Source organism: Somniosus microcephalus, chromosome 10 (assembly GCF_052327205.1).
Source record: "Somniosus microcephalus isolate GS21.2 chromosome 10, FLI_Smic_1.0, whole genome shotgun sequence".
Taxonomy (NCBI): Eukaryota; Metazoa; Chordata; class Chondrichthyes; order Squaliformes; family Somniosidae; genus Somniosus; species Somniosus microcephalus.
The window spans coordinates 187,904,678-187,921,052 of record NC_140996.1 but is presented as its reverse complement, the minus strand read 5'-3'; the positions used below and the strand labels follow the sequence as shown (position 1 = coordinate 187,921,052).

Sequence of the window (16,375 nt, the reverse complement as noted above, 5' to 3'; positions counted from 1 at the left end):
GTAAGGGCTTTCTTGTATTGGTGCTCACATGGAAGATTTTGTTGGTGTCTTCACATATATACTGAAATGCCACTTGATAATCTCTTCAGATGATGCACTGTTTGTATACTGCAGACAGTGACATAACTGTGATTTGCCATGTGTATTTTTTTCATTTTTATTATAAATGTAGCATCAGTTGGATAACAGGGATGGGAGCTAATGGAAAAGAAGTGAATGGGGGGTCAAGGGTGATGTGGGTGACAGTGGAGCAAGGGGGAGGGGAGGATGTAGGGGTTGAGTCGGTGGTTCAAAGGTGAAGAGGTAGGGGTAGCGAGGGCTGTAAGGGTGTGATATGAAGGGGAGGGGATAGTGGGAAAGTGAAAGACAGAGAATGTGATGGAGGAGATGGGAAGTGAGTCACTGATGGCCATATTTTCCCTGCAGCCACCACCCAAATACAGCCAGCTGTCATTGGTGGCTCCTTTTCCTGCCAAACCATGCGATACCGCCCACCAATGTTCGCTGTAATTTTTTTGGGCTGCGCGACCCCTTTAGCGGTATGCATATGCTTGTTTTTTCAATTTAAAAGCTGGCTCCCTGGCTACATGGGACCCTTGGAGCGCTGAGCGGCCTCATGGCTTAAAGGGAACATTCTCACCCACCACCTCCTCCTCCTAAAAGAAGAAAAAGAACAAGAACTGGCAAAACTAAAGAGAGAGACCGCAACATGAAGACAAAAAAATAAAGACTTGCATTTATAAAACACATTTCATAACCTTGGGGCGTCCCAAAGCGCTTTACAATCAATGAAGATACTTTTGAAGTGTAGTCACTGTTGTAATGTAGGAAAAGTGACAGCCAATTTGCACACAGCAAGCTCCCACAAACAACAATGTGAAATTGACCAGATAATCTGTTTTAGTATCATTCGTTGAGGAATAAATGTTGGCCAGGACGCCGAGACATCTCCCCTGTTCTTCAAAATGGGTCATAGGATCTTTCATGTACTTGTGAGAGGGAAGATAGGACCTCGGTTTAATGTCCCATCCAAAAGACAGCACCTCAGACAGTGCAGCACTCCCTCAGTAGATTATGTGCTCAAGTCCCCAGGAGTGGGACCTGAACCCACAACCTTCTGACTTGGAGGCAAGAGTGCTACCACTGAGACAAGTACAAGAAAGACCACATTCTCTAACTTACTGGGGTAGATTTTCAACTTGCCGCTTGAAAGTGTAAATTCACAGAACCCACTCTCCCAGCTTGAATGAGATACGTCTGCAATTCTCCGCCCCATGCTCCATTCCAGCGCAGCTCCCCGTTACGAGTGTGGGATCAGTACATTTACCCTATAAAGAGCAGCCATGTGCAGGAGGTATGAGGAGAGCTAACGTGTGAAACTATACCCCATTTAATCATGATTTAAAAAATAACAATGGGCTAGAAATTCATTATAGCCAAGGACTGGGCGGCATCAGTAGAAATGTTGGAGAATTAGCTCTGTGCACACCATGGAGCCCATAATTTCCAGTCTGCAAAGGATAATAGACTCCCAGAGAGACCGTGGTGAGCCAAACCTGATGCCACGTGTGATGGGCGATCTGGCAGCTTCCATTGCAGTACAGGCAACGTCTTAGTGCTGTAATGCAGTCTATGATTGGTGGCATCCAATCTCAGACTGCTCTTATGCAGTCTCAGTTTGATGCCACACAAGCTCTGACTGCTGCCATCATGGCTGGGTCTACTGCTGTCGACTGTGTCGCAGCAGGCCAGCAATCTGTGCTCCAACAAATTGCTAGGGATGATGAGGTGCTGCCCCAGGGGAGTGGCAGTAGGTCAGTGGAGCAGGAACCTGCTGTCCTCTCTCAGGATGACAGCATTCCTGCTCCTACCACTACCACTCTACCATTGCCCTTGTCGCTGCCTGTCATCCAGCCAGCCCAGACTGCTGCCGCACATGCTGAGGTAGTGCAGTCTACAGCCGGGCCTTCCAGGTCCAAAACTAGTTGAGGGCATCCTGCAAGGCCATCTGAAATCTCCCGCATGGACACTCAGCAGCCTTCCACCAGCCCTGCTGCAGCCACTGTGCCAACACTTTGTAGGAGCTCTAGAGTAGGCAAAGGCACAGTAATGACAGGCACTAAGGGACGGCACAATCCTGGCACTCCCTCCCTAACAGCACTGTGGGCGTACCTTTACCACACAGACTGCAGCGGTTCAAGAAGGTGGCTCACCACCACCTTCTCAAGGGCAACTGGGGATGGATAATAAATGCTGGCCTTGCTAGTGACGTATATAGTTCCATGAACGAATATAAAATAAAACCAAGGATAAATAGTTAATATTTTTGGTGCAAATATGTGTTCACTGATTTTTGACAAATGTATTTATTAATTCTTTTGTCGTGTGTCTCAATTCAGCTTTGCGCTGTCTTATGGCCTGCGACAGGGATGGAATGATGGGGATGTGGTGAGCAACAGGGATCTGGGGTTTTATTCATTCGAACCGCAGTCTGATAGAAACATAGAAGATAGGAGCAGGAGTAGACCATTCGGCTCCTTGAGCCTGTTCCGCCAATTAATGAGATCATGGCTGATCATCCAAATTCAGTACCCTGTCCCTGCTTTCTCCCCATATCTCTTGATCCCTTTAGCCTTAAGAAATATAGCTAACTCCTTCTTGAATATATTTAAAGAATTGGCCTCAACTGCCTTGTGTGGTAGAGAATTCCACAGGTTCACCACTCTCTGGGTGAAGAAATTCCTCCTCATCTCTGTCCTAAATGGCTTACCCCTTATCCTTAGACTGTGACCCCTGGTTCTGGACTCCTCCGCCATGGGGAACATCCTTCCTGCATCTAGTCTGTCTAGTCCTGTTAGAATTTTGTAAGTTTCAATGAGATCCCCCCTCATTCTTCTAAACTCTAGCGAATATAAGCCTAATCGACCCAATCTCTCCTCATACGTCATTCCTGCCATCCCAGGTATCAGTCTGGTGAATCTTCACTGCACTCTCTCCATGGCAAGAGCATCCTTCCTCAGATAAGGTGACCAAAACTGCACACAATACTCAAGGTGTGGTCTCACCAAGGCCCTGTACAACTGCAGCAAGACATCCTTGCTCCTGTACTCGAATCCTCTTGCTATGAAGGCCAACATACAATTTGCGTTCTTAACCGCCTGCTGCACCTGCATGCTTACCTTCAGCGACTGGTGCACAAGGACACCCAGGTCTCGTTGCACTTCCCCTTTTCCCAATCTATTGCCGTTCAGATAATAATCTGTCTTCCTGTTTTTGCCACCGAAGTGGATAACCTCGCATTTATCCACATTATACGGCATTTGCCATGCATCTGCCCAATCACCCAACCTGTCCAAATCATACTGGAGTTTCTCTGCATCCTCCTCACAGCACACATGCCCACCCAGCTTTGTGTCATCTGCAAACTTGGAGATATTACATCTAGTTCCCTCATCTAGATCATTTATATATATTGTGAATAGCTGGGGTCCTAGCACCGATCCCTGTAGTACCCCACTAGTCACGGCCTGCCACTCGGAAAATGACCCGTTTATTCCAACTCTTTGCTTCCTGTCTGCCAACCAGTTCTCTATCCAAGATAGTACCTTACCCCCAATCCCGCGTGCTTTAAATTTGCACGCTAATCTCTTATGCGGGACCTTATCGAAAGCCTTCTGAAAGTCCAAATACTTTGGAATCCACTGGTTCTCCCTTATCTATTCTACCAGTTACATCCTCAAAAAATTCCAGTAGATTAGTCAAGCATGATTTACCTTTTGTAAATCCATGTTGACTTTGTCCGATCCTGTCACTGTTTTCCAAGTGCCCTGCTATTACGTCTTTTATAATGGACTCTGGCATTTTTCCCACTACTGATGTCAGTTTTCTCTCTACCACCTTTTTTAAATAGTGGGGTTACATTAGCTATCCTCCAATCCATGGGAACTGTTCCAGAGTTTATAGAATTTTGGAACATGACCAGCAATGCATCTACTATTTCTAGGGCCACTTCCTTAAGTACCCTAGGATGTAGATGATCAGGCCCTGGGGATTTATCGGCCTTCAATCCCGTCAATTTCCCTACAAATACTGATTTCATTCAATTCCTCCCTCTCATTAGACCCTAGGGCCTAGAAATTCACTATGGCCCCGCCAGCTGGCTAGCGCCCAAAAGTTAGCGCTGGGCGCGGAGCCAGTTGCGACCGTCAGATATTCAGTTTTTGCGCCCCAAGTCGGAACCGGGCGCTATTCCAGGGTGTGCCCGCCCCCGCTTGGGGCGCTGAAACTGAATTTCAGCGCTCTAGGCGCCGCTGCGCCACCCGCTGCGGAGCGGCAGGCTGCGGTACTGCAGGCCTCCTCCTCTTAAGGGGGAGGTGCCTGCCACGGGGAGATCGCCGCTGGATTGTGCCGGCAAATGAGCCCGGCACCACGGATAAGTGCCGGGTTCGCGGAAAGCAGCCGGCATTGCCGCGGGGGGGGGGGGGAGGTGGAGGAGGCCGGGGAAGGAGGTGCGGGCAGGCGGCCGCCGAAAAAGCGGCCGGCCGCACCTCCACCTTAAAGCTCCCCACTAAGGCTACAGTACGGCCCCGTTTTCTGGTCGCTGTTTGCGGCCGCTGCGGAAGAGGCGGCCGCAACTAAATATGGGGATCGGGCCGATATCGGGGCGGAACCGGGGCACTGCACACACCGATGACGTCATCGGTGCTGGCGCAGCGCTAACGGCTACCGCCGCCATTACCGCTGTGCTGAATATCAGCGCAAGCTCCTGTATTGGCGCAGAAGCCCTCTTTAGGCGGTAACTGGCCGCAAAGCTGCCGGCGCCTTAATGAATTTCTAGGCCTATGTTCCCTGACATCTCTGGGAGATTATTTGTGTCCTCCTTTGTGAAGACAGAACCAAAATATGTATTTAATTGGTCTGCCATGTTTTTGTTCCCCATTATATATTCCCCTGATTCTGACTGCAAGGGACCTACGCTTGACTTCACCAATCTTTTTCTCTTCACATATCTATAGAAGCTTTTACAGTCAGTTTTTATGTTCCCTGCAAGCTTACTCTCATAATCTATTTTCCCCCTCTTAATTAATCCCTTTGTCCTCCTTTGCTGAATCCAAAACTGCTCCCAATCCTCAGGTTTACTGCTTTTTCTGGCCAAATTATATATCCTATCCTTGGATCTTATGCTATCCCTAATTTCCCTTGTTAGCCACGGTTGAGTCACCTTTTTTGTTTTATTTTTATACCAAACAGGGATGAACAAATTCTGTAGTTCAGCCATGCGATCTTTAAATGTTTGCCATTGCCTATCCACCATCAACCCTTTAAGTAACATTCCCCAATCCATCCTTGCCAACTCGTGCCTCATACCATCATAGTTTCCTTTATTTAAATTCAGGACCCTAGTCTCTGAGTCAACGACTTCACTCTCCATTTTACTGAAGAATTCTATCATATTATGATTGCTCCTCCATGGACCGCCCTTCCGGAAGGCCAATTGAGTGGTTGCCTCCTCCCTCGCTCCTCTTCCTCATCCTCCTCTTCCCCTCCTGAGGTGGTCCCATAATCCCTGGTGGCAAGGGCTGGGCCCTCATGATGGCCAAGTTGTGGAGCATGCAGCAGATCACCACGCAATTGGACACCCGTTTAGCCGAGGACTGGAGGGCTCCTCCCGAGCGGTCACGGCAGCAGAGCCATTGCTTCAGCAGGCCGATGGTCTGCTGGATGATGTTCCTGGTGGCAGCATAGCTCTCATTATATGAGTGCTGGGCAGGAGTGTTGGGGAAGGGAGTCATGAGCCACGTGTATAGTGGATAGCCCTTGTCTCCGAGCAGCCAGCCGCGAGCAGGCCATGGTGGCTGGAAGAGTGGTGGCATAGGATCGTCTGGCATAAGATGAAGGCATCGTGGCTGCTGCCAGGATAGCGGGCATTGATATTGAGGATTTGTTGTCTGTGATCACACACCAACTGCACATTAAGTGAGTGGTAGCCTTTGCGGTTACGGAAGATCTCAGGATTGTTATGCGATGCCTGCAAAGCCACGTGGGTGTAGTCAATGGCGCCCTGCACCATGGGGAAGCCCGCTATTCTGGCAAAGCCACATGCACATTCGTCCTGTTTCTCTCTGGTGATAGGGAAGGAAATGTAGCCCCTTCTATTGTAGAGAGCCTCTGTGACCTCTCAGATGCAGCGATGGACAGCAAACTGCGAGATGTTAGATATGTCTCCTGTTACAGACTGGAAGTATCCACTGGCGAAGAAATTGAGGGCAACGGTGACCTCGACGGCCACTGGGAGAGCCATGGTCACCCTGATCCCTTTAAATAACATCCCTGGAACTGGCTTCCTGGTGCTTCACGCCAGCTCTCCCTGTCGCTGTTTACTAAGGCACTAAGGTAGGTGGCGACAATCAATTTAGCAGGTCAGGTGGTCAGTGAGCGTTGCACGCTCACTGACAGCATGATCCACCTGGCATTGACGGTCCCAGTGATAACTCTTACCTGCGGCGCTATGGTGGGGCAGGATTTGGCGTGCGCCACTGGATTTGCCTCGTCTCGCCCCGGCGATACTGCTCTAGCACCCGTTAGTGGCGCTAACGGGATGAATTTTTCCCCCTAAATCTTTTTCTTAAATAGTTCCCAGAGTCCAGTAATTTTTCACTACACATGTGGTTAGAATGTGGAATTCTCTGCCACAAAATGTGGCTGAAACAGAGCCTATGAATTATTTTAAAAGTGAATGTGATGGTTGTTTCAAAAAGAGGAAAGTTGAAAGTTAAGGAGAGCAAACAGGAAATCGAGATTAGACTAGGTGACTCATATTGAGAAAAATACCAACACAAACTTGATGGTTTGTAAACCCCAACCCCTCTCCCGCTGTCAGGTTCCCCCTGATAAAACAGTAGCTAAAGTGCCTTTGTCCATCTGTAGTGTTGGTATGAATGTAATGTTAATCAACAACATTTGTTGTCCTATTACATATAAGACCATATTAACTCACCCATTTTTGCACCATAGCTTAACTGTTGTGAGTTTACAGAATTGGGGCACATTTTCAGCACAAAGATGCACCCTTGAGCCTGGCCAATTATTCAGCCTCAGGGTCATTTATATAATTTTGCTGCACTCCCAGCCTCTCTGACAGAGTCTGCATGAAGTTAGGGGGAGGGAGCGGCGTGGAGATTGGTTATGACAAGCCTCAGGCCTGTTGCAACACAGCATTACCCAGTGGCCTTGGTGATAATGCAACATTTAAAAAATAGATTTGGACCATTTAAGTTTTAAATGGCCCCCGTGATGCCCATAGCTACACTGAATGGCTGGGACAATCAGGTAGTTATAAGTCACAAGTCAATTAGCAACTTGATAACCATTTCAAAGAAATAAGCTAAGAGAACAGATGGCAATGTCTGCTACTGCACTTTTTAATTAATGAGCACTATTCAGTAATTAAATTTTGTCACACGCATCTTCTACAAAGAAATTTTCTGCATGCTTTATTTACAAATAGCATAGTCATCATTACAATCACCAAACTCTGTATATTAACACTCACAAAAATATGCACATCTAAAAATAAATTTTAAGCTCTTTTCATTTCTACTTAGAATGATACCCTGCTGTGTCAGAACCTTTAAACTTCACTTGGTTTCCAGACTTTTTTGAGAGCTGCCTGTGTCTGAGGTTTCTCTATCTCTTCAAATTATAGTGTACTTCCATCAAGTGTATAACATTTATCAGAAATATACACTTAATAGGAGTCAGTAGAAAAAGGATGCTAAAGAACAAATATCAGTTTGTTTGCAAATGTCTGTTAAACATTTTTTCTATAACAGGACCATGCAGAAGAGCTGCCTAAACTAAAAATCTTTTCACTACCTAATCTGAAGTGGATCTTGAAAACGGGATGATTGGCAAGCTCAATGGACTCGCATTTGTAAAGATGTGGATTGTTAAATTAAACAATACTATTGTTATCAACATTTTTATGAAACAGAAATAGGAGAAAGCAAAATAAATGCTGTTTTGCGTAAAGCTAGAAGACTTGGCACTTTTGAGTGCTGGTAGATGTACACAAGCATCAGAATGGCAATCACCTATCATATAGCAGTATATATTTGCCAGTAAATTTCTGATACATGCATTATATTTTCACCCTCTGTTTGATACCTCTCTGCACAGCATCTCATTCTCCAGCACCAGCCTGGAACCGATTGAACTACTTCAAAGTCTCCATCAATAACCAGCCACTAGGATGCACATAAGTATGAACAAAGCTGACTCACTCTCATTTTCTCTCTCTCCAATCAGTGAATCCTTGTCCTTGACAGCCTGCCCAATACGTGGAACTGATCAGATGAGAAACTGCAGAAGGAAGCTCCTATCTTACCATCCCGCAGCACAGCATAGTCATACACTGATGCACTCTGTGAATGGGGGACCTTTCTGTACATTTCTGATGATTAATGTAGTAAAGGGAGAACTAGAGAAGTGCAAAGACCAGGGGTAGATGTCACTGATGCTCCCTTACAGGTGCTGGCAGCCCACCCGGAGTATGGTTAGGACACCACTCCCACAATTTGGGCCTGGATCTATGGCAGACATCGTAGGCAGCCGGGAGTTCTGCTCCACCGCACTCTGCAGAGCGGGCCTCTCTGAATTTCTTAGCCTATTGTTTTCTTGCAGTAAACAAAGACAAATTATCTTCTTTAATGCTCCTGACGCGGAGCTTCCCTCGCTGGGAATGCATATTGGAAATTTGGGAGCACACCTGATTCGCAGGCCCACTATATCCCGTATAATGAAATGAATGGACGACAAAAAAAAGTGGAGCCGTGAATTGGATGTACACCCAAATTTCTGATATCTGCTCCCCCGGGAGCACTAAAGATGAAAGTTTGCCTTAAAGTTGTATTCCTGTCACTTTTTTGGTAATGGCGCTACTTGCTGTGTTCAAAGTGGTTTCATACTATATTCATGGTGTTCTTCAAATTTAATTCACACTTCAAATTGAAAGGAAGAGTTATAGGTGGCTTGCCAATGTCTCACTGGTTAAATTCATTGCCTGGTGTAGTACTGGGTCATGCAGATTAGAACATATCCACATTTGATCTCTAATCTGTCCTGAGTTAGCTGACTTTAACTAGGTTGTTCGTTTCAAAGCCAGAGTTAGCCCTGTATGAGGGAGGAGATGTCCTGCTCCTGACTGCTATGTAGTGCTGAAAAGAGTGTGGGGTCATTATAACCTTGTGCGAGAGTGTAAAACGGGCAACAGCGAATCAGCAGCCCATGTTACATCTTTCCTGATTTTTATTGACTTCAATGGAAATAAAAATCGAGGGAGATGTAAAATGGGCTGCCGATTCGCTATCACCCATTTTACACTCTCGCACAAAGTCAAAATGACCCCCTGCATGTGTGGCTGTAGGGTGAAGACAAGATTGGGCTCAACTCGGTGAGATTTAAAGTAGTCATGGAAAAGGACAAGGATGGACCGGAAATAAAGGTTCTAAATTGGGGGAAGGCCGATTTTAATATGATAAGGCAGGATCTGGCCAATGTGGACTGGGATCAGCTACTTGATGGAAAATCCACATCGGAGCAATGGGAGTCTTTCAGAAAGGAAATTGAGAGAGTACAATGGCAACATGTTCCCGTAAAGGTCAAGGGTGGGACCAACAAGCCCAAGGAACCTTGGATGTCAAGGGATATACGAGAATGGATTAGGAAAAAAAGGGGGGCTTTTGGCAGATACAAAGGACTAAAGACAGAGGAAACCCTAAAGGAGTATAAAAATTGCAGGGGGATACTTAAAAAAGAAATTAGGAGAGCGAGGAGGGGCCATGAAATAACACTGGCGAGCAAAATAAAGGAAAATGCTAAGGTATTTTATAAGTATATTAAGGGTAAGAGGATAACTAGGGAAAGAGTAGGGCCCATTAGGGACCAAAGTGGCAAGCTGTGTATAGAGCCAGAAGATGTAGGTGGGGTTTTAAATGAATTTTTTGCATCTGTGTTCACGATGGAGAAGGACGATGTGGACATAGAAATCGGGCAGGGGGACTGTGATATACTTGAACATATTAGCATCGAGAGGGAGGAAGTACTAGCGGTTTTAGCAGGCTTAAAAGTGGATAAATCCCCAAGACCGGACGAGATGTATCCCAGGCTACTATGTGAGGCAAAGGAGGAGATTGCAGGAGCTCTGACACAAATTTTCAGAACTTCTCTGGCCACAGGGGATGTGCCAGAGGACTGGAGAACAGCCAACGCAGTACCATTATTCAAGAAGGGTAGTAGGGATAACCAGGGAATTACAGGCCAGTGAGCCTAACATCAGTGGTAGGGAAATTATTGGAAAAAATTCTGAGGGACAGAATTAGTCTCCACTTGGAGAGGCAAGGATTAATTAGGGATAGCCAGTATGGCTTTGTCAAGGGAAGATCATGTCTGACCAATTTGATTGAATTTTTCGAGGGGGTGACTAGGTGTGTGGATGAGGGTAGTGCAGTGGATGTGGTTTACATGGATTTCAGTAAGGCTTTTGATAAAGTCCCGCATAGGAGACTGGTCAGGAAAGTAAGAGCCCATGGGATCCAGGGTGCCTTGGCACATTGGATCCAGAACTGGCTTAGTGGCAGAAGGCAGAGGGTGATGGTCGAAGGTTGTTTTTGTGACTGGAAGCCTGTGTCCAGTGGGGTACTGCAGGGATCAGTGCTGGGTCCCTTGCTGTTTGTGGTCTACATTAATGATTTGGATGTGAATGTAAAAGGTATGATCAGTAAGTTCGCAGATGACACGAAAATTGGTGGGGTGGTAAATAGCGAGGAGGGAAGCCTCAGGCTACAGGGCGATATAGATGGGTTGGTCAGATGGCGGAGCAGTGGCAAATGGAATTTAACCCTGAAAAGTGTGAGGTGATGCATTTTAGATGGGCTAACAAGGCAAGGGAATACACAATGAATGGTAAGACCCTAGGAAAGACAGAGGATCCGAGGGACCTTGGTGTGCATGTACATAGATCCCTGAAGGCAGCAGAACAGGTGGATAAGGTGGTTAAAAAGGCATATGGGATACTTGCCTTCATTAGCCGAGGCATAGAATATAAGAGCAGGGGGGTTATGATGGAGCTGTACAAAACGCTGGTAAGGCCACAGCTGGAGTACTGTGTGCAGTTCTGGTCGCCACACTACAGGAAGGATGTGATTGCTTTGGAGAGGGTGCAGAGGAGATTTACCAGGATGTTACCTGGGCTGGAACGCTTCAGCTATGAAGAAAGACTGGACAGGCTGGGGTTGTTTTCCTTGGAGCAGAGAAGGCTGAGGGGGAACCTGATTGAGGTGTACAAAATTATGAGGGGCATAGATAGGGTAGATAGAAGGGAACTTTTCCCCTTAGTAGAGGGGTCAATAACAAGGGGGCATAGATTCAAGGTAAGGGGCAGGAGGTTTAGAGGGGATTTGAGGAAGAACTTTTTCACCCAGAGGGTGGTTGGAATCTGGAACTCACTGTCTGAAAGGGTGGTAGAGGCAGGAACCCTCACAACATTCAAGAAGCATTTGGATGAGCACTTGAAATGCCATAGCATACAAGGCTACGGACCAAATGCTGGAAAATGGGATTAGATTAGACAGGGCTTGATGGCCGGCGCGGTCACGATGGGCCGAAGGGCCTCTTTCTGTGCTGTATAATTCTATGACTCTATGACTCTATAACTGTGATGTTCCTCCACTGTCAAATAGGTGCTCACTGTCCAGACTCAGTCATGTTGAGTATTGATGGCTGCAACCTTGAGTCACTGCCTTCAGGACAGGAGTGGAGAACATTTTTAAGAAAGAAAAGGAAGGCTAGAACCTAAAACTAACACCAGGGCGCTGACCAGACAGAACATTACTTTAAATATCACCCTTGTTACCCTATAACTGACCCCCTTCCTCACAACTAGGTTTCTTTACTTATATTTTCTGCATTTTTTTGTAGAATAATAAATAACTAAAAACATAGTTGCCGTAAAAACACTTAAGGTACATAATGCGAAAATCAATAACTGTTTTCTAAAGTACAAAGGATTACATTGTGCAGAACAATATAAGTCTTGATAGCACTTTGTACTGGGTGTTTTTGATGTAGGAAATCCACCATTATCCACAATTCTCCTGTAATATTCAACAGAGAGTTTAGCTGCTCGATTGGAACTGTAGAGGCCATAGTTTGGTTCGTCGATATCTCTTAAGGCCCAAGCAAAATATCCACAGATATTCACTCCATCCAGTTTTAAGGCTGGAAAATAAATTGAATGAAAGACAAGGTAAATTTCATGATGTCTGCAACGATAGCCTAAATTTGTGAAAAATGGCCATTAATTTGAATTTATATACTGCCTTATCACATCTTCGGGACATCCCAGGAATAAAATTTAACTTTGGCAGGGGCACGAAACAGGCAGCAGCAGATCAGCCGCCTGTTATACACCGTGCCTGATTTTCCTTTCCTGTTGACTTCAATGGGGCAGGGTGTATAACGGGCGGCCAATCTGCTAACACCCACACCACCGACGTTGAATTTTACCTCCCTCTCGATTCCGATATAATGCATTTAAAGTGTAGTCACTATTGATAGAGCGGTAAATGCGGCAATCAATTTGTACATAGCAAGGTCCCACAATCAGCAGTTGAGATGCTCGATGAGGTAATGTGTTTGTTTTGGTAAAGTTAGTTGAGCAATGAATGCTGGGTAGGACACTGGAAGAACTTCCTGCTCTTTTTTGAATGCAGTTATTGGATCTTTTACTTCCACTTCAACCGGCAAACAGTGCTTCGGTTTAACAACTCACATGGAAGGCAGCACTTCAGACTGCAGATGGAATTTGAGATGGAACCAGGTTCTCATTTTTTGCTTGCAGCCATTTCCCAGTTGGCAGACATTCTACTCACCACCTAATCCCCTCCCACACATCAAGAGGACATGTCTACTACTCCCTTAATGTCCTCCTTGGGACTCACGTCAACTGAGAGCTCGCATGAGTCCTACTGAGGCCTGTAAAAAGGTTTGAAAACATTACTAGGGAAAATTAATCAATCCTGGAGCGGACCCCCAGGAATTTTGAGCACTGTGTCTTTTTATGAGAAAGAAGAGGGGAGTGATAGAAAGAAATGAAAAAATAACTAAGTAGTGAGTAAGCAAAGAATCTCACAAACACTGAAGAATCCTCTTCGGTTCATGCCAGCACCTGCATGCATCTGGCTCCAGCTTTATCAACTTTACATTTTATTCAACATTAAGCCACCCTTCTTACTCCACATCTTGTCATTTGCCAAGATGCATTTTTCCACCTCCATAATGTTATCCACTTAGAGTCATAACAGCACAGAAGGAGGCCATTTGGCCCATCGAGACCATAACGGCTCTCTGTAGAGCAATCCAGTCAGTCCCATTCCCCCGCTCTATCCCCATAGCCCTGCAAGTTTATTTCCCTCAAGTGCCTATCCAGTGTATGAGTGTGTCCGCTTCCACCACTTCTGTCGGCAGCGAGTTCCAGGTCCTCACCACTCGCTGCATAAAATAGCTTTTCCTCACATCTTCCCCTGTATCTCTTGCCCAAAACCTTAAATCTGTGACACCTAGTCCTTGGACCATCAACTAGTGGGAACAGCCTTTCCCTGTCTAGCCTAACCAAACCCGTCATAATCTTGTACACCTCTATCAAATCACCCCTCAACATCCTTTGCTCTAATGAAAACAAATCCAGTTTCTCCAACCTGTCCTTGTAGTTAAGATCCCCCATCCCCGAAACCATTCTGGTAAATCTCCTCTGCACCCTCTCAAGGGCCTTCACATCCTTCCTAAAGTGTGGTGACCAGAACTGGATGCAATACTCCAGTTGTGGCCTAACCAGCACTTTATAAAGGTTCAGCATAACACAGCACAACTTATGCCATAATTTCCCCTGCTGCTGCCATAATCCTAATCTACGTCTTCATCTCCTTGATTTCTCAAATGCTCTCATCACTGGTCTCCCATCCTCCAACCTTCTCAAACTTCAGCTCATCTAAGACTCTGTATTGCTTGTTCTCTCACACAAAGTCCTAGATACCCATCACTCCTATCACTGGTAAAGCCCCTCTAGCTCCTCTTCTTCGAATCTATCGATTTCAAGGTGTTTGTCCTCATTTACAAATCCTTCCATGGTCTTGCTCCACCTTACCTTCTCCAGCTGCATGTCCCAGATCCTCTATTCTGCACTCTCTGCTCCATCAGTGGAGATAATTTTTCATCTGATCTTCCTACTCTTTGGAACTTTCTAAAACCACTTTGCCTTCCTACCTTTGTCCTCTCCAGAATAGCCTCCTTAAAACACATCTTGGTGCCCGTGCCTTTACCCTTTGTAAAGTGCTCTGAGATGTTCCTCCAGTTAGGGGCACTATATAAATGCAAGTTGCTGTTGTTGTAAAGGTAGAGCAAGTGAGAAATTGAGAAATGAACAATCACATGATTGATACCAGATGAGGAAGACCAATTGATAACTTTAGATCACCCATCCAGATAAAAGGAAAACACAAGAAACAAAGAAGAAAATAAGATGGAAAATAGAAAGAAAGCAGGAAAACCAGCAGCCAGGAGAAGCAAAGAGAAAGAAAGACATTTATTTATAAAAAGCCTTTCACACCCTTGGGATGAACGAAAGCACTTCACAGCTAATGTATTACAAAAACAAAAAAATATAAATATCTAATATAGACGTGGATAAAAGCACATTGAGAAAAGCGTGAAAACAGCTACATTTGTTTATATTTTTTACACTCTTGTATACAGAAGAAATCACCAGAAAATACAGAAAAAAATGTGGGATATACATGAAAGATCTGACAATGATATGGGAGCACTGATAAAGACCAATTTTCCAAATAGTAGGCAACACAAACACTAAATACCCATCAAAACTTGTACATTTGTTAAGTATGGGTGATCAAGAATGGCTTACCTTTCAAAGCTTCATTAATGTAACTCTGAATATAGTAAACGCGTAACTTGTCTTTGGAGGGTGAGTCGTCATCAATTCCGTTCGATGTGATATAGATTGGAACGTTGCCATATTTTGACTTTATCCACCTTAAGAGTTTGCGTAAACCCCATGGCACAACTGCTTTTCCATCTGGTGATGCCAGCCAGGTAGTATCCTTCAGGTGCTGTACTTTGAACTCATAACCAGCCTGGGCTTCAGCTTGGCCTTCCAGATGTACAATGTGAGTTGTGTAGTGGTTCAGTGCCACAAAATCACCAGAGCCTCGTATCAGTTCTTTCTCTTCATTGGTAAAGTAGGGCAAATAAGAATTGTGCCATCCAACATTTTGCTTTTGGCTCTGCCAGTCCCGCATAATGAAAGGGTAGTCCCCACTACCAAAAATAGGCTCCGCAAACCAGCCAATATCAAACTCTAAAGTCCTGGCAGCTGCTTCTATATCATCCCTAGAGAAAGGGTCAGCTGGGTCCACCCAATCAGCATGAAGGGAAACAGAGACCTGTCCATTTTGTGTCTTGCGAAACTCATCATTGTAGAGATGCCAGGCTAAAGCATGTGCTTTGATTAAATTGTGGCCTACAATGGTGAAGTTTGTTTTGTATCCCACTAAGTGCTTTATGCCATTTGGCTCACTCATCGTTATCCAGAATTTCACTTTGCTTCCCAGCTGCCTGAAACATAACCTGGCATATTCCACAAAAGCCTGAACAGTTGCTGGGTTCATCCAGCCCCCATTGTCCTCCAAGACTGAAGGCAGCCGCTGATCCTCAAGAGTGGGATGGTACAACACAACAACCGGAGTAACATTCACCCGTAGAAGCTCGCTGGCGTAGCATTTGTAATAGCGTAGGCTTGCTCCGATGACCTGAGTTGCGTTGCCCCTTGGGAGGATTAGTGACCAGTTGAGGGAGAACTGGAAGTGAGTGGCATGTGTATTCTGCAACAGTTGGATTTCTTGCCGGATGGTGGTGTAGTCGGTGCACTGAGCTTTGCGAGGTTGGCCAATTATTCCTTTGACTTTCACCAGCTTTCCAGTGCCATTAATATCCCATGTGTAAATATTGTGATCAACAAATTGGGGAGTTGTAGGAGTTGTTTCTACCTGAGAATTAAAAAAGAGACAACCACAGTGCAATGGAACTGAACAACAGAATATGATTTTAGTCTCTGGATACAACTAGAATTTCTTCTTAATTATTTAATAGCTAGAAAAAATGTGAAAGCAGATTTCCGTATCAGGCAAAGAAGAGAAAGGTGTGTTTATTTAGTACAGCCCTGATTTTGTAAGGCTTCAGTGGCCATTATATGTCACATGTTTTATATGCACCTTCCTTACCACCAGGGCCCATATTCATTGCC

At 45.3% G+C, this 16,375-nt stretch overlaps 1 protein-coding gene across 1 annotated transcript in view; it reads right to left on the bottom strand.

Annotated features, from left to right (window-relative positions):
* Positions 1 to 7,399: 7,399 nt before the first annotated feature.
* Positions 7,400 to 16,375, bottom strand: part of kl (klotho) — a 191,025-nt gene continuing 182,049 nt past the window's right edge. Inside the window, exons 4-5 of the mRNA XM_085999341.1 lie at positions 14,978 to 16,118; positions 7,400 to 12,276 (exon numbers count right to left, since the gene is read on the bottom strand). Coding sequence (XP_085855467.1) covers positions 11,948 to 12,276; positions 14,978 to 16,118 — 1,470 coding nt within the window. The 3' untranslated portion in view covers positions 7,400 to 11,947. The remainder of the gene's footprint in view (positions 12,277 to 14,977; positions 16,119 to 16,375) is intronic.